At 41.4% G+C, this 24114-nt stretch overlaps 1 protein-coding gene across 1 annotated transcript in view; it reads left to right on the top strand.

The window, feature by feature from the left end:
• Positions 1-24114, top strand: part of LOC136886825 (farnesol dehydrogenase) — a 67569-nt gene continuing 43455 nt past the window's right edge. Inside the window, exon 1 of the mRNA XM_067159665.2 lies at positions 1-171. Coding sequence (XP_067015766.1) covers positions 40-171 — 132 coding nt within the window. The 5' untranslated portion in view covers positions 1-39. The remainder of the gene's footprint in view (positions 172-24114) is intronic.

Raw genomic sequence — 24114 nt, 5'->3', positions numbered from 1 at the left:
TAGTTATATCAACACCCAGCTGTAACATTCTTTAATACAATGCAGCGCTGGGAGGGTCGTATTGCAGTTGTTACAGGAACTAGTTCCGGAATTGGAGCTGCGATAACGTACCAGCTATTGGATAATGGAGTGAACGTCGTAGCTTTGGCACGGAGGGTTGAGAAGATAGAGGTGAGTACAGAAGGCCATGGATAAACTGACTACTTTATTTCCTATTAGTACGAACAACTAGTAGCGGCACGTATAGAAGGCTGTGACTATGAAAAAAGTCCAACATAATCACGTGATACAGTAATACTAGAAATAGAGGAGATGAAAATGTCTTTGACGAGGCATGGAAACCTACATTAAGTTGCATTAACCAGTAGCAGTGATTAGAGGGGCGCCCCAACGTTTTTTGAGAAAATGTTACATTTGTATTCCATTTTAGCCCGCTGAAAGTAGGAATTATAGGAATCAATGAACAAAGCAATTTGTACAAGCCCTGTCTGTCTTATTATCAAATTCTTTCCTTTATTTTCTTTAATTATTAACACAATTGTTAGCGGAAATATGCACAAAACATCGTTCGAACCGTCGAACCGATTTGTATAGCGCTACAGCAAGTAGTGGAGACTTTGCGTGTGCTGTGAGGAAAGGCAGCAGAGGTATACAAGGGCGCCCATACCCGGAGGCAAGGTGGGGCCGCGGCCCCTCTCTGGCTCTCACGGAAAGGCAAAAATCTAGTGTAGTCACGAGTTTTCCTGTCAAGAAAATGACTTAAAAGTCAGTATTACGTAAAAGCAGTTGTACCGTCCCCCACCAACAGGCAGGGGATACCGTGGGTTATTCTACTGCAGAATAGAAATCGCCATTAATCTTCCAAAATATTAAAATGACTACGTACCCCCAGGTCTGCGCCCCCCTCTAGAAACTCTCATACGGGCGCCCATGGAGGTATCTTATACCTTTTTTGCTAAGGTAATGGAAATTGAGGTCTAATTCACCCGCTTACCGCGCGCATTCGTCAGTCTGGCAGTCTCTGTAGTGTATGTTAGTTTCTTAGTGTGTAGTCTTCTTCTTCTTCTTTCTTAATCTGTTTACCCTCCAGCGTTGGTTTTTCCCTCGGACTCGGCGAGGAATCCCATCTCTACCGCCTCAAGGGCAGTGTCCTGGAGCGTGAGACATTGGGTCGGGGGATACAAATCGGGAGAACGACCAGTACCTCGCCCAGGTGGCCTCACCTGCTATGCTGAACAGGGGCCTTGTCGGAGGATAGGAATATTGGAAGGGATAGACAAGGAAGAGGGAAGGAAACGGCCGTGGCCTTAAGTTAGGTACCATCCCGGCATTTGCCTGGAGGAGAATTGAGAAACCACGGAAAACCACTTCGAAGATGGCTGAGGAGGGAATCGAACCCCCCACTCTACTCAGCTGACCTCCCGAGGCTGAGTGGACCCCGTTCCAGCCCTCGTACTACTTTTCAAATTTCGTGGCAGAGCCGGGAATCGAACCAGAGTCTCCGGGGATGGCTGCTGATCACACTAACCACTACACCGCAGAGGAGGACTAGTGTATAGTCAAGCACTAAATTATTTTTAACTGTATTATCTCGCCGTATTTCATTTTAATTGTAATAAATGTGTAATATTGTTCCTTTCGCGATAGTTTTATTGTGTAGTATTGAATCAAAACCTCAAAAAATGTATTATTACCGCATTTAAATTGGTAAACTGTCAACCTTTTCCTCTCTGTCGAAATTCGTTGAGAAAGCATAAAAACTTACCATTTTGTAGCTTATTTTCTTCAGTTTTGAATTATAATATTGTTATTGACTTTACGTCCCTCTAAATTCTGGTACGGTTTTCGGAGATGCCGAGGTGCCAGTAAATCTACCGACAATAGGCTGACGTATTTGAGCACCTTCAAATACCACCAGACTGAGCCAGGATCAAACCTGCCATGTTGGAGTCAGAAGGCCAGTGCCTCAACCGTCTGAGACACTCAGCCCGACTTCAGTTTTGATGTATAACCCCACCCACCACCACGTCCGCTACATCCCAAAAACCCGGTACTATTTGTTGTCTGTAATTATTATTATTATTTTTTTTTTTGCCCCCGCACTTGTAATTCCCAATCGCCGCTACTTATATTAACTATATAAAGTATAATCATAGGTATTCAGATGAATATATATTTGGGCTCCGGGTCTATCTGAAATCTGCATCATCAGTTTCCCACACGATTGTAACCATGGCAACCAGGTCAGTAGCGTCATCTTCTCACAGTGCGCTTTCTCCCTGTAACTAAGAGTTTGAGAAAATGTCGTATCTATTGAACCCATTCTACTCTTCAGTCCAGAATTAAAATCCTCGAACTGGCCGGAGAACGAACCCAGGGTCTTGGAATAAGAGACAGGCACACTATCTCTACAACACAGGGCGGGCTAATAATAATAATAATAATAATAATAATAATAATAATAATAATAATAATAATAAACCGCTAAAATTTACAACATCCGCTTCTGTGGTGTAGTGGTCAGTGTGATTAATTGTCACCACCCGGAGGTCCGGGTTCGATTCCCGGCTCTGCCATGAAATTTGAAGAGTGGTTCGAGGGCTGGAACGGGGTCCACTCAGCCTCGGGAGGTAAACTGAGTAGAGGTGGGTTCGATTCCCACCTCAGCCATCCTCGAAGTGGTTTTCCGTGGTTTCCCAATTCTCCTCCAGGCAAATGCCGGGATGGCACCTAACTTAAGGCCACGGCCGCTTCCTTCCCTCTTCCTTGTCTATCCTTTCCAATCTTCCCATCCCCCCGCAAGGCGCCTGTTCAGCATAGCAGATGAGGCTGCCTGGGTGAGGTACTGGTCATCCTCCCCAGTTGTATCCCCCGATCCATAGTCTGAAGCTGCAGGATACTGCCCTTGAGGCAATAGAGGTGGGATCCCTTGCTGAGTCCGAGGGAAAAACCGAACAGATAAAGAAGAAGAAGAATATCTACTACAACAAATGCATGAGCATTAATACAAAAACTCCACATTACACGACGGTCGCCAAACCTGAAACACTCTAAGCCAGTCAGACCTTAAATCTCAATTACAAGGCGATCTCGAAAATATCAAGAAAGCTGAAAAGAAAATCATCTGAAAAATCCTTGGGCCAAAAATTACAGATGGAAGAGATCATCTTACAATCACATAAGATCACAGAAAAATGCTCAAACATTGAAACAAATTTCTGTAAACGACGACTGGATTGAAATTTTATGCACACTTCGTGAGCCTACATGACAAGCGACTAACAGAGAAAATATTGATCTACTCACAAACATTAAAGACGACAACGGTTTGGATCAAACAAGTCCAAACTGATTTCAATAACGCCAACATCACACCTACAGATATCGGAGACCGCAAAGCATTCAGACATTAGATCTACACTTGGAAAGTTGATTCAGAAGGTAAGTCCAGCAGCTCTAGGAGAAAATGGACTGACGAACGTCGAGCTAAACATAGCGACATGATGAAAGAATTCGGGAAGAACAAGAAAAATAACAACAACAAATCATAATTTGCTTTATGTGATCATTTATGGGTAGAAACAAACTAAATAATAATAATAATAATAATAATAATAATAATAATAATAATAATAATAATAATAATAATAATAATAATAATAATAATAATAATAATAATAATAATAATAATAATAATAATAATCTTGTTCTCCTGCCTGTAGAACTGAAGTGATGTTCTTAATCTGAGTCGTTTCTAACAGTGTTAAGTATGAAAATCATAAGTAGTAATGTTCCAAGTTTTCAAGTGTTAAAAATTGGACTGTTCTAAATGTGTCGGATTATCAGTGTTTCTGTACGACTTTCTAGTGTTACGACATTATTGTAGAGGATTATATGTGAGATTTAATTGCTTAAAAAAAGCATTTACCTTGTTTCTTTTACAAGTTTACTTTATGTCGCACCGACAGAGATAATGCAATATAACGTAACCACTGCAAATGACGTAATGCCAGTAAATACATTTTAAAGATTATGTTGAAGATAAACCACATCATTTTCCCCATGTAAATTATGGTTTATTGTTTCTCTTCTTTTTAAGAATGTATCACACTGCCTTTCCTTCATGTTAAAACAAAATGCTATCAAACCTTGCCGTATCTTTTCAAATCTTTTTCAAACCTTCAGCAATGTTGAACAATCTTTGACAAGATTTAACAAGGATGGAAGCGACCGTGGCTTTAATTAAGATACAGCTCCATCATTTGTCTGGCACGAAAATGATAAACCATGGAAAACCATCATCAGGGCAGCCGACAGTGGGGTTCGAACCCACTATCTCCCGAATGCAAGCTCACAGCTGCGTGCCCCTAACCGCACGGCCAACTCGCTCGCTTTATCCTGTTTTATATTCAGTGCCTACTTTTACATTTAGCTATTTGTGTTTTTTTGTTTTGTTTTTTTTTGCTATTTGATTTACGTCGCACCGACACAGATAGGTCTTATGGCGACGATGGGACAGGAAAGGGCTAGGAACGGGAAGGAAGCGGCCGTAGCCTTAATTAAGGTACAGACCCAGCACTTGCCTGGTGTGAAAATGGGAAACCACGGAAAACCATCTTCAGGGATCCCGACAGTGGGGCTCGAACCCACTATCTCCCGATTACTGGATACTGGCCGCACTTAAGCGACTGCAGCTGTCGAGCCCGGTCTATTTGTGTGTGACGTCGTACAACAATATGGATGACTTTCTTTTATGTAGCCTGATATAGGTCTATTAACCCTGTGATGTGCGACGTCATAAACATGGCTAACTTACCATTTCCTTCGCCACGCTTCGAAAATTGCTATTCCATAGAAATGAAGAACATTCATGATTTTCAAATCTATTTTATTTTTGGACATGGTACAATTCGCCTAGTGAAAAAAAAACATCCACAGCCTGTTTCCAGTCATTCGTCCGGGTCAGGGGTGGAATGAAAGAAATCCCATCTAGCGGCGAGGATAGGAATTGTGCCGGCTGCCGAAGCCAGCTCGACTAAGTGGTATGTTCCGAGCTGTCAGCGGAGAGATGGCGTAGAATGACATCAGTAGACGAATAAGTTTGAGTGGCGTCTTTAAAATTAGGAAAGATCACAATATGAAGATAAAGTTGGAATACAAGATTACAGACTGGGGCAAATACTCATTTATAGGAAGGGGAGTTAGGGATTGGAATAACTTACCAAGGGAGATGTTCAATAAATTTCTAATTTCTTTGAAATCATTTAAGAAAAGGCTAGGACAACTACAGATAGGGAATTTGCCACTTGGGCGACTGCCCTAAATGCAGATCAGTATTGATTGATTGATTGATTGATTGATTGATTGATTGATTGATTGATTGATTGATTGATTGATTGATTGATTGCAGTCGTACTCCTCTGGGGCGATTATTGTATGACTGACTGATAATGAAATGAAATGATATTAGAGTGTGTTGCTGGAATGAAAGATGACAAGGAAAACAGCACTGCCTGGAGTAAAACCTGTCCCGCCTCCACTTTGTCTGGCACTTCTTTATTGCTCTCAGCTTGTTGGGAGTTCGGGGTAACTAGTCACTCCGATTCCCAGGACGCCAAGATGATCCGACATGGCTGAGAACAAATATCCCTAGCAGGTACATTCACTGGTCTAAGAGGTAAAAGTGACCGGGATTTGAACAACGGACCACAGCGGTGAGAGGCCACCGCGCTGTTACCTGAGCCACGGAGGCTCGCAATTCGCCTAGTACTTTAAAACAATTATAATACCGAATTAGCGATGGTCCGTTTCTTTACCGAACCTGCATAAGGAATAGACTGTACTACTTTCCATTTGAGGAGAAAGATAGCAACTGGACCAAAATCGGAATACATTTGTTTCAAAAGTATTAAGAGACAAGATGAATCTCATTGAACCTCCTCGTGTCTGTAGCGTGCATACTGCGGAGATTTTGTCGTCTTAGCAGCTCTGCGTTTTGCATTGGGTGACGTAAGAAATAACTTTCTCCTGTGTACCGTCTCGTAGTCTATCGACACCTGTTTCCCTCAACACCCACTAGTACAGTAGATTCATGACCTAGCCATTGGCACCAGAATCACTTTCGCGCAGCTTCAAGCCACGTTGGGATTGCGGGAAATGATTTTGCGGATGAAGCTGCAAAGGAAGCGGCACTTTTACCTCCTAGACCAGTGAATGTACCTGCTAGGGATATTTGTTCTCAGCTATATCGGATCATCTTGGCGTCCTGGGAATCGGAGTGGCTAGTTACCCCGAACTCCCAACAAGCTGACAGCAAATAAGAAGACAACTGCCGTGTGGCGGTCCTCTTTTCGGCCTTCAAGGAGAGAGACCATAGTTTTTTGTAGGCTGAGGACTGGTGATGGTCGATCTACGCACTCTTATCACATTAAGAGGGAAGACCCCCGCAGTGTGTTATTGTGGTGCTGACTTCACCGTGGCCCTTATATCCTCCCAGAGTACGCCTAAGACGGAACACCGGCTTGCAAGGAGACACTAGAACTCACACTAGCCGATGACGCGACTACTGTTGATCCCGTCATTTGCTTTATGTATGAGAGTGGATTAATCAACAGCGTGTAAATTTCAAGTGTTATGTTCCTCAGGTAACTTACGTTCCCTTTTGTTTTGTTTGTGACGTTTTTGGCTTAATACAATCAATTATGTTTTATTTTGTAATGCATTTTGAAATTCATTTTGAAATTCCTTCGTTGAACAAATTATTTTGCTTTATTTTAATTTAACTTTCCACTTAATTTAATTTGATCAGGAATGATTATCTAGTTGCACTTCCTCTTAAAATCAAAATCACCAGCAACGGTGGAGCATCTAATGTACTGCTCGTTTTCACTAGGCCCTCCATGAATTCTATAGGATTTATAGTAAATAATAATAATGATAATAATAATAATAATAATAATATATTATATTATATCATATATATATTTTTTATTATTGTTATTTTTGTTATTTGCTTTACGCCGCACCGACACAGATAGGTCTTATGGCGACGATGAGGCTGGAAGGGGCTAGGAGTGGGATGGAAGCGGCCGTGGCCTTAATTAAGGTACAGCCCCAGCATTTGCCTGGTGTGAAAATGGGAAACCACGGAAAACCATCTTCAGGGCTGCCGACAGTGGGGTTCGAACCCACGATCTCCCGAATACTGGATACTGGCCGCACTTAAGCGACTGCAGCTACCGAGCTCGGTATTATTATTATTATTATCATTATTATTATTATCATTATTATTATTATTGTTACGATGTTTTGTGGACTTGCAGAGGTGAAAGAAGGTGCTGTGTGGAATAGGTCTCAACGTACGAAATTAAAGTTAATTTAAAATTTTAACAAAGGTTATATTTTCTTTTCAAAATCAACAGATAACAACAACAGAGTAACAGGTACCAAGTAGCAGGAAAATAATTTAAGAAATTACAATAGTTACAAGATTTGGGCTTCGAGCCCCAAGATTAATTTCTGAGCTCTCAGCTCACCACCACAATAGCTAAAGGGCAGAAAACCCCTAAGTACAAGGAGCACTTGCTCCTAATTACAACGTGAAGAGGGAAAGAGCAGACCCGCTCTCAATTTTACAAGCCTATCCAAGGTTACAACAAACTTCATTTCTATCTGCCCTTAAGGCGCACCATGAAACAGGGGTACTTGATACCCAACCTACAGGGCCTTTACATGAGGAAAATAAAACATCAGGTTAAGTTACTGGCCCATAATACAAAATAGAATGGAGGCGAAGCTTGCACTCCTAATACACCTTTGAAACCTACTTGGCACTAGGCCGCTTACGCAAGGGCTAATCCCATACTAAGGAGGTGACACGATAAGAAAACTTTATTACATTACGAAGAGAAGAAAAACGGTTATGAAAACGTAGTCACCTCAAAACAATATGAGTGGGAGCTCGAGAGGGTTAGGCACTCTCTATCCCAATTTATAGTTAAAGAGACGAAATTTTACCAAATGTCTATTACATTTTAAAGATAGGTTACATGAGAAAAGTTTCGAACCTGCCCCGAGGGTTAAACTGCAGAGCTAGCAAGAATTAAAGTTATTAAAAGGCCATTACCTTGTGGATGAACTGCTGCCCGAAGAAAGAGGCGCTTCCCGCCCCCTGCTACATAATCACACACTAAGCAAGATGTCGATGAAGTGACACCGAGACAAGAAAAGCAGCAGTTTAAATACCCTCGTGGAACATTCGGGACCTTTCAAGAATGAGTACCCACACCCCCCTCAACTGCTCCATATCGGAGAAGACATACGTTATTGGTCAAAAATTAATTAGAGAAATTCGGGATTGGCTAAATTCAAAACAAGCGGAAAGAGAAGGGTTATACTGCCAACCCAAAAAATGACTGAAAGAAATTTAACAAAGAACAAACTTATGAATACCAAATTTCTTAAAAAAAACAGTTCCTTCACTTCGCACTAGGGTGCACAATTATAGTTCTTAAGTAGTGCTATCTAGAAGAGAATGTCCACACTTCTTGCTACAGAGCAAACAAATACAAATCAAAATAGACACAGTTCAGAACACTACAAGAGTACCAAATTTACAGTAGTGACATCTTTTAAGAAATAGAATTAGTTCAGTTTTCAAGGTTCCAAACTTCTCCTGTAGAGGAGTTTAAACTGGCGCAATATTTGAATTCGCGGCGTGGAGGTGTACCACCTGGTACAGACCTCCCCCCCCCCCCCCACCAAAAGTCCTTCCAAGGGGTGACACAGAAGAAAACAAAATTTGTTACAAAAAGGTCCAAGTTTTGCTGATGAGTTGCAGAATTTAGAAGAGAGAAATCTAATTTTGCAGTAGTCGAAGGTCTCAGAAGTTTTGGAATTTCTTAGTAGTAGCTTTTGATGAAAGGTCTCTATGGTTGTAGTAGTTGAATTCCAAAGGAAAACTTTAATTCTTGGAAGAATTGAAAAAAAAATTTCAAGTCCACCAGATGTTGATGTTGAATCCAAAAACGCCGTAATTGTGGATATGGAATGTCCATGTAGCTGAATAAGTGCATTAGTTGCTGATTACTTTGACGGCCAGACCAGCCGCCGCTGCTTGTGTCCAGAGGAGTTCGCTCGGACCCCTCAAGTACTCTGAGATACACCTCTCCCGCTACTATGAGAGGGGTAGTGGTGGTGAAGCACGCCGCACACGCGGCGATTGTTTACAGTCCGCAGGCAGTTAGCAGGTGGTGCGCCGCACATCAGCCTTGGCCGGAAGGAGGGCTCCGACTCGCCGTACACTGGTTGACCTCACTGGAGTAGAGCGGGCCCGTACTCCACCACAGTGGCGGTACGGCGCCGCACGGCTGCGGGGGCACTGAAACATTAAGATCTCGGCGGCAGAATTTTGTTGGACCATAATGATTTTAGGGTACAGTCTTTGTGGTGAGGCTGAGGGGCCAGCGGCGTTGAAGTTTTTATTTCATTTTAATTAGCCACTGGTGTGTTTTGAGCAGGAGACGGGAGCTTGGTAATGACCTAGGTGGACAGGACAGCAGTTTAACTGGCGGGGGAGGTTGTACAATGAATATTTAAAAACAAAGAACATAATTCCAAGGGCAGAAGGCCTCAAAATGAAACCAAAAATATAACCTTCAGATTTATTTCATAATTATACGGAGCAAGTTAGCACTGAAATTACACAGGTTTTACCTGCGACAGGTGAACCCTAAAGATCCTCTCGGTGGCTGGATTGCTTAGTCACATGGTCACCGGGGTAAGGAAATCTAAAATGACACACGGTCCATGAAATCTGGGGGAAAGCTTGCCCGCGGGAACAAAATTCTTGACCATAACCTGGTCGCCTACCTTCAAACTGGTGGGTCTCTGTCCACCGTCATATCTTTCCCTAACCTTTTCATGAGACACTTTAAGATTGGCATTAGCCTTCTTCCAAAGATATTTAATGTTATCCGGGTCTATTGTCTCAGGTAGAATATCACTAAGAGACCAAAGGTTAGAGAGCGGCGTGTTGGGAACAAACTTGAACATCAAGGAAGCTGGAGTAAACTTATGAGATTCATGAACCGCCGAATTCAAAGCAAAAGCTAACCAATGCAAGGTCGTGTCCCACCTAGAATGATCTTCATGATGATATGCAATCAGCGCCGACCTCAGATTACGATTGACCCGTTCAGCCAGAGATGGTTGAGGATAGTAAGCAGAAGTTGTTACATGAGAGATAGCTAGATCGAAACAAAATTTACGAAAGAGATTGGATGTGAAAGCTTTCGCATTATCGGACACAATATATTGACACGGACCAAAAGAAGCAAAGATAGAATTTAAACAGGAAATGGTGGACTGAGCGGTAGCCAGCTTAGTCGGAAACAACCATGAGAATCTAGTGAAGCCGTCTACACACACCAGGACGAATTTGTTGGCATTCCCCTTTGACTGGGGGAAGGGTCCGACGTAGTCGATATACAGACGTTCCATTGGGCACGATGCTTGATGAGAAGACAATAGGCCTAACTTGGTGGACATGGTGGGTTTACTAAGCAAGCAAGATTTACAAGCCTTTACTAGTTCACGAATTTCACCGTCCATACCTTTCCAGATGAACCTTTCACGGATCTTTTCACGAGTTTTGAAGATGCCTAAATGCCCCCTTCCCCCAATGGGGTTTCATAATAGTACTTAAAGATCATGGGCACAAGAACCGCTGGAACCACTACTTTCACCATCTTATCATGCCCCGACGGGCAACATAGAACACCATTCCTCAATACATAAGGGACGGCATGTTCCCCAGAAGAAAGGGTTTCCATAATGAGAGCCAGCACTGGATCTTCACGTTGATATTTTTCAATATCCCTAAATAACATGGGATCATCAGTCAGAATGGCATTAACCTCAGGTAGTATGGACTCGGGAGGTGAAGAACTATGAACCTGTTCAAGGGGCTCTACATCATTCGAAAACATACGGCTTAGTCCGTCTGCTACAACATTTTCAGTACCTCTTATATGCCTAACAGTAGTATAATTGGACAGTTCTGCCGCCGCCACCGCCACCGGGCTCCCAGAGGCCACCTCCACCACCACCACAGCCAGAGGCCTCCCAGATGCCTCCTCCACCACCACCACCACAGCCAGAGGCCTCCCAGAGGCCTCCTCCACCACCCGCAGGAAATTTGAATTTGTAAACAAAGCCACGTGCTTTTTGACGGCTGTTATCGACAACAACGCATCGCTAACCTCAGTACTGAGATCTTGACGGGCCTAAACCTCAGTAGTGCCAACTTAACCTAACTAGCGCGAGATAAACAAAGCCACGTGTTTTTGACAGCCACGTGCTTTTTGACAGACAACAACGCATCGCTAACCTCAGTACTGCCATCTTGACGGGCCTAAACCTCAGTAGTACCAACTTAACCTAACTAGCGCGTGGTAAACAAAGCCACGTGCTTTTTGACAACCACGTGCTATTTTTGACAGCTGCCATCCGCCACCTTTAAACCACAGAGCACTGTGCTGCCCTCTTTATCGTAGTAGATGTAAAATTCGTCACCTGTCATCGGCAGTGCTGCCATCTTGGCGGGCCTAAACCTTAGTGCTACCAACTTAACCTCACTAGCGTGAGATAAACAAATCCACGTGCAGCTGACATCCGCCATCTTTATTCTGTAGAGCACAGTGCTGCCCTCTTTAGCTACTTACCTTCCACGTGCAGCTGTCATTCGCCATCTTTAATCTACAGAACACCGTGCTGCCCTCTTTAGCTACTTACCTTTGAAATGTGGTGGCGGATAATTTGAAAAATGCTTTTTGACAGCAGCCATCTTTGAGCACCGTGCTGCCCTCTTTAGCTAGATACCTGTGGTGGTAGACAATTCCACGTGACAGCAGTCATCTTTGAGCACCGTGCTGTCCTCTATGTGGTGGCGGCAAATTCTACATGCTCTTGTTTGGAAACAAACTCACGCGCTTTTTTGACAGCTGTCAACCGCCATCTTTAATCACCGTGCTGCCCCTCTTTAGCTACCCACCTTTGAAATGTGGTGGCGGTAAATTCCACGTGCTCTTGTTTGGAAACAAAGCCATGTGCTTTTTTGACAGCTGTCATCCGCCATCTTTAATCAACAGAGCACCGTGCTGCTATCATGCGGGCAATTTCATCAGCTGTCATCCGCCATCTTTAATCTACAGAACACCGTGCTGCCCTCTTTATGGCTACTACCTTAAGCACGTAGTAGCGGGCAATTTGAAAAGTTCTGTTAGCTATCATCCGCCATCTTTAATCAACAGAGCACAGTGCTGCCCTCTTTAGCTACATACCTTTGAAATGTGGTGGCGGCAAATTCCACGTGCTCTTGTTTGGAAACAAAGCCATGTGCTTTTTTGACAGCTGTCATCCGCCATCTTTAATCAACAGAGCACCGTGCTGCTATCATGCGGGCAATTTCATCAGCTGTCATCCGCCATCTTTAATCTACAGAACACCGTGCTGCCCTCTTTATGGCTACTACCTTAAGCACGTAGTAGCGGGCAATTTGAAAAGTTCTGTTAGCTATCATCCGCCATCTTTAATCAACAGAGCACAGTGCTGCCCTCTTTAGCTACATACCTTTGAAATGTGGTGGCGGCAAATTCCACGTGCTCTTGTTTGGAAACAAAGCCATGTGCTTTTTTGACAGCTGTCATCCGCCATCTTTAATCAACAGAGCACCGTGCTGCTATCATGCGAGCAATTTCATCAGCTGTCATCCGCCATCTTTAATCTACAGAACACCGTGCTGCCCTCTTTATGGCTACTACCTTAAGCACATAGTAGCGAGCAATTTGAAAAGTTCTGTTAGCTATCATCCGCCATCTTTAATCAAGAGAGCACAGTGCTGCCGTCTTTAGCTAGATACCTTTGAAATGTGGCGGCGGCAAATTCTACATTCTCCTGTTTGGAAACAAACCTATGCGCTGTCATCACCATCTTTAAACTACAGAACACCGTGCTGCCCTCTTGCGTCAGCTGTCATCCGCCATCTTTAAACTATAGAGCACCGTGCCGCATTCTCGCGTCAGCCGTCATCCGCCCAGCAATTCTCTTTCTATATAATAATTTCGTGTGGCTATTTATAGCCAAGTGCAGTCTAAAAAAAAAATCCGAGTCTTGTTGTATCAGGAAGGGTAACTGGCTAAATCCCGGTCTTTCAGCGTCAGGAAGGGCAACCGGCCATACCGTGAAACAATAGTGTATGATGTAAGAGGCTAGATACTGCTTTTTATAAAATCTAAGAAGAGCATCTAGCTGTAAAACCCCGATTCTCGTGTTAAAAAGAGCATCTAGTTGTAAAACAGATTATTAATCCCAGTTCTTTGACGTCAGGAAGAGCAACCAGTCGAAAACAATAGTGTATGATGTAAGAGGCTAGATACTGCCAGTTTTGCGTCAGGAAGGGCAACTAGTCTTAAAACAAATTCTTCTGATTTAAAATCTTAGTTTTGCGTCAGGAAGGGCATCCGGCTGTAAAACAATAGTTCGTGATACAGCGATTTAAAATCTAAGAAGTGCATCTAGCTGTAAATCCCCGATTCTCGTGTTAAAAGAGCATCTAGTTGTAAAACAGATTCTTAATCCCAGTTCTCTGACGTCAGGAAGAGCAACCAGTCGAAAACAATAGTGTATGATGTAAGAGGCTAGATACTGCCAGTTTTGCGTCAGGAAGGGCAACTAGTCTTAAAACAAATTCTTGCGATTTAAAATCTTAGTTTTGCGTCAGGAAGGGCATCCGGCTGTAAAACAATAGTTCATGATTCAGCGATTTAAAATCTAAGAAGTGCATCTAGCTGTAAAACCCTGATTCTCGTGTTAAAAAGAGCATCTAGTTGTAAAACAGATTCTTAATCCCAGTTCTTTAACGTCAGGAAGGGCAACTGGTCGAAAACAATAGTGTATGATGTAAGAGGCTAGATACGGCCAGTTTTGCGTCAGGAAGGGCAACTAGTCTTAAAACAAATTATTGCGATTTAAAATCTTAGTTTTGCGTCAGGAAGGGCATCCGGCAGTAAAACAATAGTTCGTGATACAGCTATTTAAAATCTTAGTTCCTGCACTAAGAAGAGCATCTAGCTGTAAAACCCCGATTCTCGTGTTAAAAAGAGCATCTAGTTGTAAAACAGATTCTTAATCCCAGTTCTTTGACGTCAGGAAGGGCAACCGGTCGAAAACAATACTGTATGCTGTAAGAGGCTAGATACTGCCATTTAAAATCCTAGGAGAGCATCCAGTTGTAAGACAGATTCTTGTGATTTAAAATCTCGCGTCAGGAAGGGCAACCGGTCGTACCGTAAAACAATAGTGTATGATGTAAGAGGCTAGATACTGCTTTTTAAAATCCTAGAAGGGCATCCTGTTGTAAAACGGATTCTTGTGATTTAAAATCTCGCGTCAGGAAGGGCAACCGGTCGTAAAACAAATTCTTACGATTTAAACTCCTGCGTCAGGAGGAGGCACTCGGCTTTAAAACATATTTTTAATCCCGGCCCTGCTACGTTAGGAACCACATCTAGCTGTAAAAACAGGAGCTTCAAACATTTACAGTTTTAAGCTTTAGGAACGGGTTATGGGTTACATTTTTGTTCTACTGCATAGAACACTATCTTTGAAGTTGTATCGGCACAGTCATTCAGAGCGAGGTACGGAATGTATGTGTTGGCTGAAATTGTACACTCATCTTCCGGCTGTAGTAACCTTGAACGAAGACACTGTGTGCTGATAAGCCACTTGTAACTCACGTAGCTCGTGTAAGTTCCTAACATAAAATATCATGATTGCACGGAGAGGTTAAAACACAGTGCCAGCATATAGCCCACTAATATCGAAAGAGCCTGCACGACGCCGGCATGTAGGCTACTCCTGTTGAAGGAGCCTGTACAAGGTTTAACACCCCTCCATCAACAGCCCTTACTTAACGCTGGCTTTTTGCACGCCCTCGAAACTACCTAAGAATGTAATATACTGCCGTAGGGAGAGGGTAAAACCCGGTGCCGGCACATAGACTACTCCTACCGAAGAAGCCTGCACAAGGCTTAACGCCTCCATCCGACAGATAAATCACCCTCAACATCTTATACTCATAATCATTTTCGAAGGAGCCTGTACAAGGTTTAACACCCCTCTATCAACAGCCCTTACTTAATGCTGGCTTTTTTTTGCACGCCCTCGAAACTACCTAAGAATGTAATATACAATAGTAGGGAGAGGGTAAAACCCGGTGCCGGCACATAGCCTACTCCTACCGAAGAAGCCTGCACACAGCTTAACGCCTCCATCCGACAAATGAATCACCCTCAACACTCTTGTACTCACAATCATTTTCGAAGGAGTCTGCATAAGGTTTAACGCCCCCTATCAACAGCCCTTACTTAATGCTGGCTTTTTTGCACACCCCGCTTCTTAGATCATACACCATAGTTTTACGACCGGTTACCCTTCCTGACTAGGATTTTAAATCGCAGTATACGCGATAAATTTGTTATAGCGGGTTTTATAACTAGATATCCCGGTACCGGCACATAGCCTACTCCTACCGAAGAAGCCTGCACAAGGCTTATTGCCTCCATCCGACAGATGAATCACCATCAACGTCTTGTACTCAAAATCATTTTCGAAGGAGCTTGCACAAAGTTTAACGCCCCCTATCAACAGCCCTTACTTAATGCTGGCTTTTTTGCACACCCCGCCTCTTAGATCATACACCATAGTTTTACGACCGGTTACCCTTCCTGACTAGGATTTTAAATCGCAGTATACGCGATAAATTTGTTGTAGCGGGTTTTATAACTAGATATCCCAGTGCCGGCACATAGCCTACTACTACCGAAGAAGCCTGCACACAGCTTAACGCCTCCATCCGACAAATGAATCACCCTCAACACTCTTGTACCCGCAATCATTCCAGCTACTTCGGGAGATAGCAGGTTCGAACTCCTACTGTTGGAAGCCGTAAAAAAATAGCAAATGCTAGGCGAGGGACCTGCGCGATCGTCATAACGTGTAATTACATGATCTAGCTAAATGTAGTTTTAGCTCAATACCTTTAAGTGCCTTCAGGTAAGGAATACCGCGGATGTAGCTTAGTACCCTCCCGTTTATGTCCAGAAGTCGAGGATCGCGTGCTAACTTTCCAAGGCTCGATCCGCGGCAGAACTCTTAAATTCTGACACCTCGGCATCAACAGCAAGTTCGATCCCGGCTTAAATATGTCAGCCTGCGGGACTCAGCGTAAGACCTTCAGGAGAGCTCTTGTTGTATAAACATTTAGTTCCGACTGTACTGCAGTTGTCAGCGATTTTCACATCCGCTTGGTAACAAGCAGCATATTGACTCGCTGCTGTCTGCGTGAAGCGCTCACAGTTCTCCGTATGCGTTTATTACGTACACATCTCCCGTCTAAGTACTGTCTGCTGTGAATATTATTCTTCAGCCTTTATCTTAAGGTAAGCTAGAACTGTTAGTTACTGTTTGCAAAGCAACTTCTACGCTAGGTAATAGACATCTACATTCATATATGTTTGTTCTTTTCTTTTTTTAGGTACCGTTCGAGTTACAGGCTTCAAAGTACGCATTTTATTCACCGAGTAACAGTCTGCAGCACGTGCATTTTTAAGGTATGTTTTCGAACTTTGAGTTGTAAAGATAGCTAGGCTAGCTGATACACCCTACACTACATTCATATATGTTTGTTCTTTTCTTTTTAGATTCGACCAGAATATTATCATTCGAGTTTCAGGCTTGAATGTACGCATTTTATTTATCCGAGTAACAGTCTGCAGCACATGCATTTTAAGGTATGTTTTCGAACTTTGAGTTGTAAAGATAGGTAGGCTACCTGATGTACCCTACACTACATTCATATATGTTTGTTCTTTTCTTTTTAGATTCGACCAGAATATTATCATTCGAGTTTCAGGCTTGAACGCACACATTTTATTCATCCGAGTAACAGTTTGCAGCGCGAAGATTTTAAGGTATGTCTGACCTCTATTCGTTGAAACTTGGTTTCTTCCGAACATCGTAACTTTAAGCTAATCATAAATAGTTGTTCTCTTCAATCCTCATGCTATAGACGAGGTTAAATTTATAATTTCAAACACGCACATAGCTATGTCTGTCCTCAACAGGCTAAAACTTGGTTTCTTCTAAATTATCGTAACTTTAGTCTATTGATAAATAGTCGTTCTCTCCAATCCTCATGCTATAGACGAGGTTAATTTTATAATTTCAAACACACACATAGCTATGTCTGACCTCAACAGGCTGAAACTTGGTTTCTTTTAAAACATCGTAACTTTAGTCTATTGATAAATAGTTGTTCTCTTCAATCCTCATGCTATAGACGAGGTTAATCTTATAATTTCAAACTCACAGCAATGTCCGCCCTCTATACGTTGAAACTTGGTTTCTTCCGAACATCGTAACTTTAAGCTAATCATAAATAGTTGTTCTCTTCAATCCTCATGCTATAGACGAGGTTAATCTTATAATTTCAAACTCACAGCAATGTCCGACCTCTATACGTTGAAACTTGGTTTCTTCTAAAACATCGTAACTTTAGTCTATTGATAAATAGTCGTTCTCTTCAATCCTCATGCTATAGACGAGGTTAATTTTATAATTTCAAACACACACATAGTTATGTCTGACCTCAACAGGCTGAAACTTGGTTTCTTCTAAAACATCGTAATTTTAGTCTATAAATAGTCATTTTCTTTAATCTGCATGTCATAGACGAGGTTAATTTTATAATTTCAAACACACACATAGCTATGTCTGACCTCCACAGGCTGAAACTTGGTTTCTTCTAAAACATCGTAATCTTAGTCTATAAATAGTTATTTTCTTTAATCTGCATGTCATAGACGAGGTTAATCTTATAATTTCAAACTCACAGCAATGTCCGACCTCTATACGTTGAAACTTGGTTCCTTCTAAATTATCGTAACTTGAGTCTATTGATAAATAGTCGTTCTCTTCAATCCTCATGTTATAGACGAGGTTAATTTTATAATTTCAAACACACACATAGCTATGTCTGACCTCAACAGGCTGAAACTTGGTTTCTTCTACAACATCGTAACTTTAGTCTATTGATAAATAGTTATTTTCTTTAATCTGCATGTCATAGAAGAGGATAATCTTATAATTTCAAACTCACAGCAATGTCCGACCTCTATACGTTGTAACTTGGTTTCTTCCGAACATCTTAACTTTAAGCTAAACATAAATAGTTGTTCTCTTCAATCCTCATGCTATAGACGAGGTTAATCTTATAATTTCAAACTCACAGCAATGTCCGACCTCTATACGTTGAAACTTGGTTTCTTCCGAACATCGTAACTTTAGTCTATTGATAAATAGTTGTTCTCTTCAATCCTCATGCTATAGACGAGGTTAATCTTATAATTTCAAACTCACAGCTATGTCCGACCTCTATATGTTGAAACGTGGTTTCTTCCGAACATCGTAACTTTCACCTAATCTCTATTGGTTGTTCTCTTTTCAGATGTTCCCCTGCTCGCAGTGCGATGTAACTTTTACAAGACGAGATACCCTTACGCGTCATAAAAATCGAAACATCGTGAGGCGTCTGATACGTTCACCTGCGAGCAGTGTGAGGCATCGTTTACGAGGGTAGATGCCCTTACGCGACATAAAAAAGTAAAACACCCTAGCATAACATCCGCTTTATGTGAAGTTTGTGGGGTGTATTTCGCTAATGTAGAGCAATACCAGGCTCACTTAGTAGAGGTACATCAAATATCTACTTGCCCTCAGGTAGTAGTAGGGAAAAAGCGTGCAGCTACCGATGTAGCTGTAGAAAGTACTAGTACTAAAAAACCTAGGAAAAATGAACTTCAAACTATTCACTGCGAGCACTGTAATACTGATGTACCATCTTCGCATTTTCAGGGACACTTACGGAGTAATGCACATAAAAATAATGCGTGTAGAAGTGGTAGTAACGCAAACTATAGGAAATTAATACAGCATTTAAAAGTAGCATTGCTAGTTACCGAATTCGCACCAGTCAAAAGTTTCATAGCACTTCAAACTTCTTAAATTGTGTTCAACCGGATGTACAACAGCTTCTTGCTAAATCTTTGTCCAATCATAGTTTATTTAAAGTTAATTTTGAACTTTTCGCCTTGTACATTAAAAGCAGGGATGAATCCGAAATAACGGACATTAAATCATTTAATACGAAGAATTTTGTCATAAGTGAGTCGACTAATTTTGGTGATGTACTTAGGGATGTCTCTAACATTATTTCAACTAAGAGCGAGGAATTTCAGGAAAAGGAATCAGGGTGGGCTTTAGTTGAAATAATGTATCTAGAAGTTAACATCAATAAGTACAATCTCATGCGAGGTTCATCGTACATCGAGCTGCCAACATGGATTCAGCGAAAAGAAGCTGTTGTAAACATCCAAAACATTGACGAAGCATGTTTTGCATGCGAGGTGATGTCGGCTTTAAATCCTGCTAAATCAGACGTAGCTAAGAGAACATCATCGTATCCACACTATTCAACACAGCTAAATTTTGATAGTATAGAATTTCCTGTGCAGATAAAGGATATTAAGCGCTTTGAGGAACTAAATAACATTAGCATTAATGTGTATGGTGTAGAGAAAAAGTCTGTAGTAGGTCCTCTGTATTATACATGTCATAAGAAGAGTACTCATGTTAACTTACTCTATATTGAAAACAGTGAAAATAGCCACTTTTGCTGGATTAAAAATCTGAGTAGACTTGTTGGTAGTCAGTTGTCAAAACATGATGGTAAAAAGTGGCTATGTGATGGATGCTTGCAGTATTTTAGAACTGAAGATCAGTTAACGAAGCATTCCAAGAATGACTGCAATCATGTACGTACAGAGATACCTACTACGGACAATAATGTTTTAAAATTTACAAATTTTAACAAGCAGATGTGGGTACCGTTCGTGATTTATGCAGACTTTGAAGCCATCCTCACGCCATGCAACACATGCTCACCTAATCCTGACAACTCTTTCACTAATACTACGCACATGCATGCCCCGTATAGCTTCGCGTATTACATCAAGTGTAGTTATGATAGTACGCTTAACAAGTTAGAGCTGTATCGAGGACATGATGCTGCTAAAGTATTTTTAGAAAGACTTGAAAGTGATGCAGTTCGTCTTGGTCGTATTCTAAATAGTAATATTCCTATGAAGCCACTCACCGAAATTCAGTTAAATGATCATAAACGTGCTACAAAGTGTAGCATTTGTGATGGGGAATTTTCCGAAAATGACCCTAAAGTTTTTGATCATGATCATTTAACTGGTTTCTACAGATGTGCCGTTCATTATAGCTGTAATCTTAAGTATAGAGTTCCTAAATTTATCCCTGTAATTTTTCATAACTTAACTGGTTACGACTCTTATTTCATCATTTCACAATTTGGAGCTTCAGATGAAAAAGTAGATATAATCCCTCAGAATAAAGAGCGGTACATTGCGTTTGCAAAGTCTGTAAAAGTAGATGCTGAGCATTCTATAAAACTGAGATTCCTTGACTCGTTTCGCTTTATGGCGAGTAGGCTCGATAAACTTTCTAGTCATTTACAGCCTGAACAATTTACGGAAATTCGACGCGTTTTTTCCGAAGAAGCGCAGTTTAATTTACTTCGGCGTAAGGGTGTTTTTTGTTATGAATATCTTGACTGCTTAGAACGCCTCGAAGAACGTGCCTTACCATCGAAACAATCCTTTTACAGCTCGCTGAATTCAGCAGATATTAGTGATGATGACTATTTACATGCACAACATATCTGGGAGCAGTTCCACATTCAAACGCTGGGTGAATACTCCGATTTATATTTAAAGACAGATGTACTTTTGTTAGCTGATGTTTTTGAAAATTTTCGCTGTGTTTGCAAGAAAACCTACAGCCTTGACCCATGTCAGTATTTTACTGCGCCTGGGTTAAGTTGGGACGCGATGTTAAAATACACGCAGGTGAATTTGGAACTGCTGATATTGATATGGTGCACTTTATAAAATCATCTATTCGAGGCGGTATAAGTCAGTGCAGCGGGCGGTATTCCAAGGCAAATAATAAGTACATGCCGAGTTTCGATTCTAGTCAGGAATCTCAGTATATCGTTTATCTCGATGCTAATAATCAGTATGGGTGGGCGATGAGTCAGCATCTACCGGTGAGTGGTTTCCGCTGGCTAACGCAGTGCGAAATTGATGCTTTACAGCTGCACGCCCTAGGCGATGAAGCTGATAAAGGCTATTTCCTCGAAGTTGACTTACAGTATCCTAAACAGTTACACATTTCTCATAATGACCTACCGTTTTGCCCTAAAAATATGAAGCCCCCGTGCATCGCATCAACGACGAAAATTCTAATTGCTAATTTATGCGATAAATCTAAGTATATCATTCATTACCGAAATTTAAAACAGTGTTTGCAGCATGGTTTGAAGTTATCCAAAATTCATCGCGTACTAGAATTTAATCAGTCACCGTGGCTAAAGCCATATATCGATCTGAACAATAATTTAAGAACGAATGCGGTTAACGAGTTTGAAAAAGATTTCTACAAGCTCATGAATAACAGTGTGATTGGTAAGACTATGGAAAATGTTGACAAACGCGTTGATGTAAAATTGATTACAAACTGGGAAAATATTAAGAAAAGGCATGGTGCTAACTATTTAATAAGTAAACCAAATTTCCACAGCTGCACCATCATACATGAGAATTTAGTTATTATACAGATGAATCGTGTTAAGGTTAAGTATGACAAACCTACCTACGTCGGCTTTGCAGTACTTGAATTGGCTAAAACACTCATGTATGAATTCCATTACGATTATATGATGAAGAAGTACGCGCATAATTCGCAATTGCTCTACACAGATACCGATTCGTTTATTTATCAAATCAAAACTGATGACTATTACAATGATATAAAGCCAGACTTGGGTAGGTTTGATACAAGTAACTATCCTGCAAATAATCAATATCATCTACCGCTAGTGAACAAAAAGGTTCTAGGTAAAATGAAAGATGAATGTGCTGGGAATATTATCGATTCATTTGTAGGTACTAAATCCAAGTCATATTGCATAAAACTCTTAAATGAGTTACAAATAAAGAGATTGAAGGGGATTAAAAAGAATGTCGTTCAGAATCAGCTAACTTTTGAAAACTATAACAATTGCATTAAAAGTAATCCACCTGTTTTGCATAAGTAAATGCCTGTCATTAGAAGCAAGAAGCACCAGTTGTACACTCATTTAATTAGTAAGGTAGCCCTTAATAGCGATGATTGCAAACGGTTTGTCATTCCAAATTCTACCAACACTCTAGCCTGGGGGCATAGTAGTATTGATAGGTACTACTTTACATAAAGCAGATGTGTGTGTAAACATTATGCTAGAGGTGTGTACATACGTTACGCTGTCTTACATCACAATTCACTGTACATATTGTAGGGAGAGGTACGCTGAGAGCGTAGTACGGCAAGTTTAAACTTGTACATTCAAGAATTGCATCGAGAAGTACGCAAACATCACTACGGTAAAACGATTCGAGATAAAACTTGTACATACAAGATGTAAATAAATAATGTAGAATTGGCATATTCTTTTATTTTAGATTAGGTATTACCTTCTCCTCCTACTCCTTCCTCTCGAAGAAGAATAAGAGCAAGAAAGAAGATGTTGATTAAATTCGTAAGTATGTTATCGTCTAGTTCGGTAAGTATGTCGAGAACAGAATTTTTTTTCAAAAGTGTTTGATTCTAGTCTTGCAATGCAGTGTTCTACAATATCGAACTATGAACAGCAGTATGTGTTCAAGTATAAACATGCAGGTACGCGATATGTGCAAGATTGCGTTCGATAAAGCTATGCCTTAGCAAAGTAAAGGAAGTTATAAGAGTTGCTATCTTACGTAAGCTGTTCAAAATTTTTGTCTTACTTTTTCTCTTAGAACAAAGGTATACGCTAGATATGTTGTAAACACATCAACCGATGTTCTAATCATATGTTGTATCGAGTACCGTGTTCGATTATATTCTTAATCACTTCTCTTGTAATATCTTCTTAGAACAAAGGTATCCCTTGAGTGACAGCTGACGCGAGAGTGCAGCACGGTGCTCTATAGTTTAAATATGGCGGATGACAGCTGACGCAAGAGGGCAGCACGGTGTTCTGTAGTTTAAAGATGGTGGATGACAGCGCATAGGTTTGTTTCCAAACAAGAGAATGTAGAATTTGCCGCCGCCACATTTCAAAGGTATCTAGCTAAAGAGGGCAGCACTGTGCTCTCTTGATTAAAGATGGCGGATGATAGCTAACAGAACTTTTCAAATTGCCCGCTACTACGTGCTTAAGGTAGTAGCCATAAAGAGGGCAGCACGGTGTTCTGTAGATTAAATATGGCGGATGACAGCTGATGAAATTGCTCGTATGATAGCAGCACGGTGCTCTGTTGATTAAAGATGGCGGATGACAGCCGTCAAAAAAGCACATGGCTTTGTTTCCAAACAAGAGCACGTGGAATTTGCCGCCACCACATTTCAAAGGTATGTAGCTAAAGAGGGCAGCACTGTGCTCTGTTGATTAAAGATGGCGGATGATAGCTAACAGAACTTTTCAAATTGCCCGCTACTACGTGCTTAAGGTAGTAGCCATAAAGAGGGCAGCACGGTGTTCTGTAGATTAAAGATGGCGGATGACAGCTGATGAAATTGCCCGCATGATTGCAGCACGGTGCTCTGTTGATTAAAGATGGCGGATGATAGCTGTCAAAAAAGCACATGGCTTTGTTTCCAAACAAGAGCACGTGGAATTTACCGCCACCACATTTCAAAGGTGAGTAGCTAAAGAGGGGCAGCACGGTGATTAAAGATGGCGGTTGACAGCTGTCAAAAAAGCGCGTGAGTTTGTTTCCAAACAAGAGCATGCAGAATTTGCCGCCACCACATAGAGGACAGCACGGTGCTCAAAGATGACTGCTGTCACGAGGAATTGTCTACCACCACAGGTATCTAGCTAAAGAGGGC

Source organism: Anabrus simplex, chromosome X (assembly GCF_040414725.1).
Source record: "Anabrus simplex isolate iqAnaSimp1 chromosome X, ASM4041472v1, whole genome shotgun sequence".
Lineage (NCBI taxonomy): Eukaryota > Metazoa > Arthropoda > Insecta > Orthoptera > Tettigoniidae > Anabrus > Anabrus simplex.
Note: the sequence above shows the minus strand (reverse complement) of the source record. Positions and strands in the feature narration are given on the sequence as shown.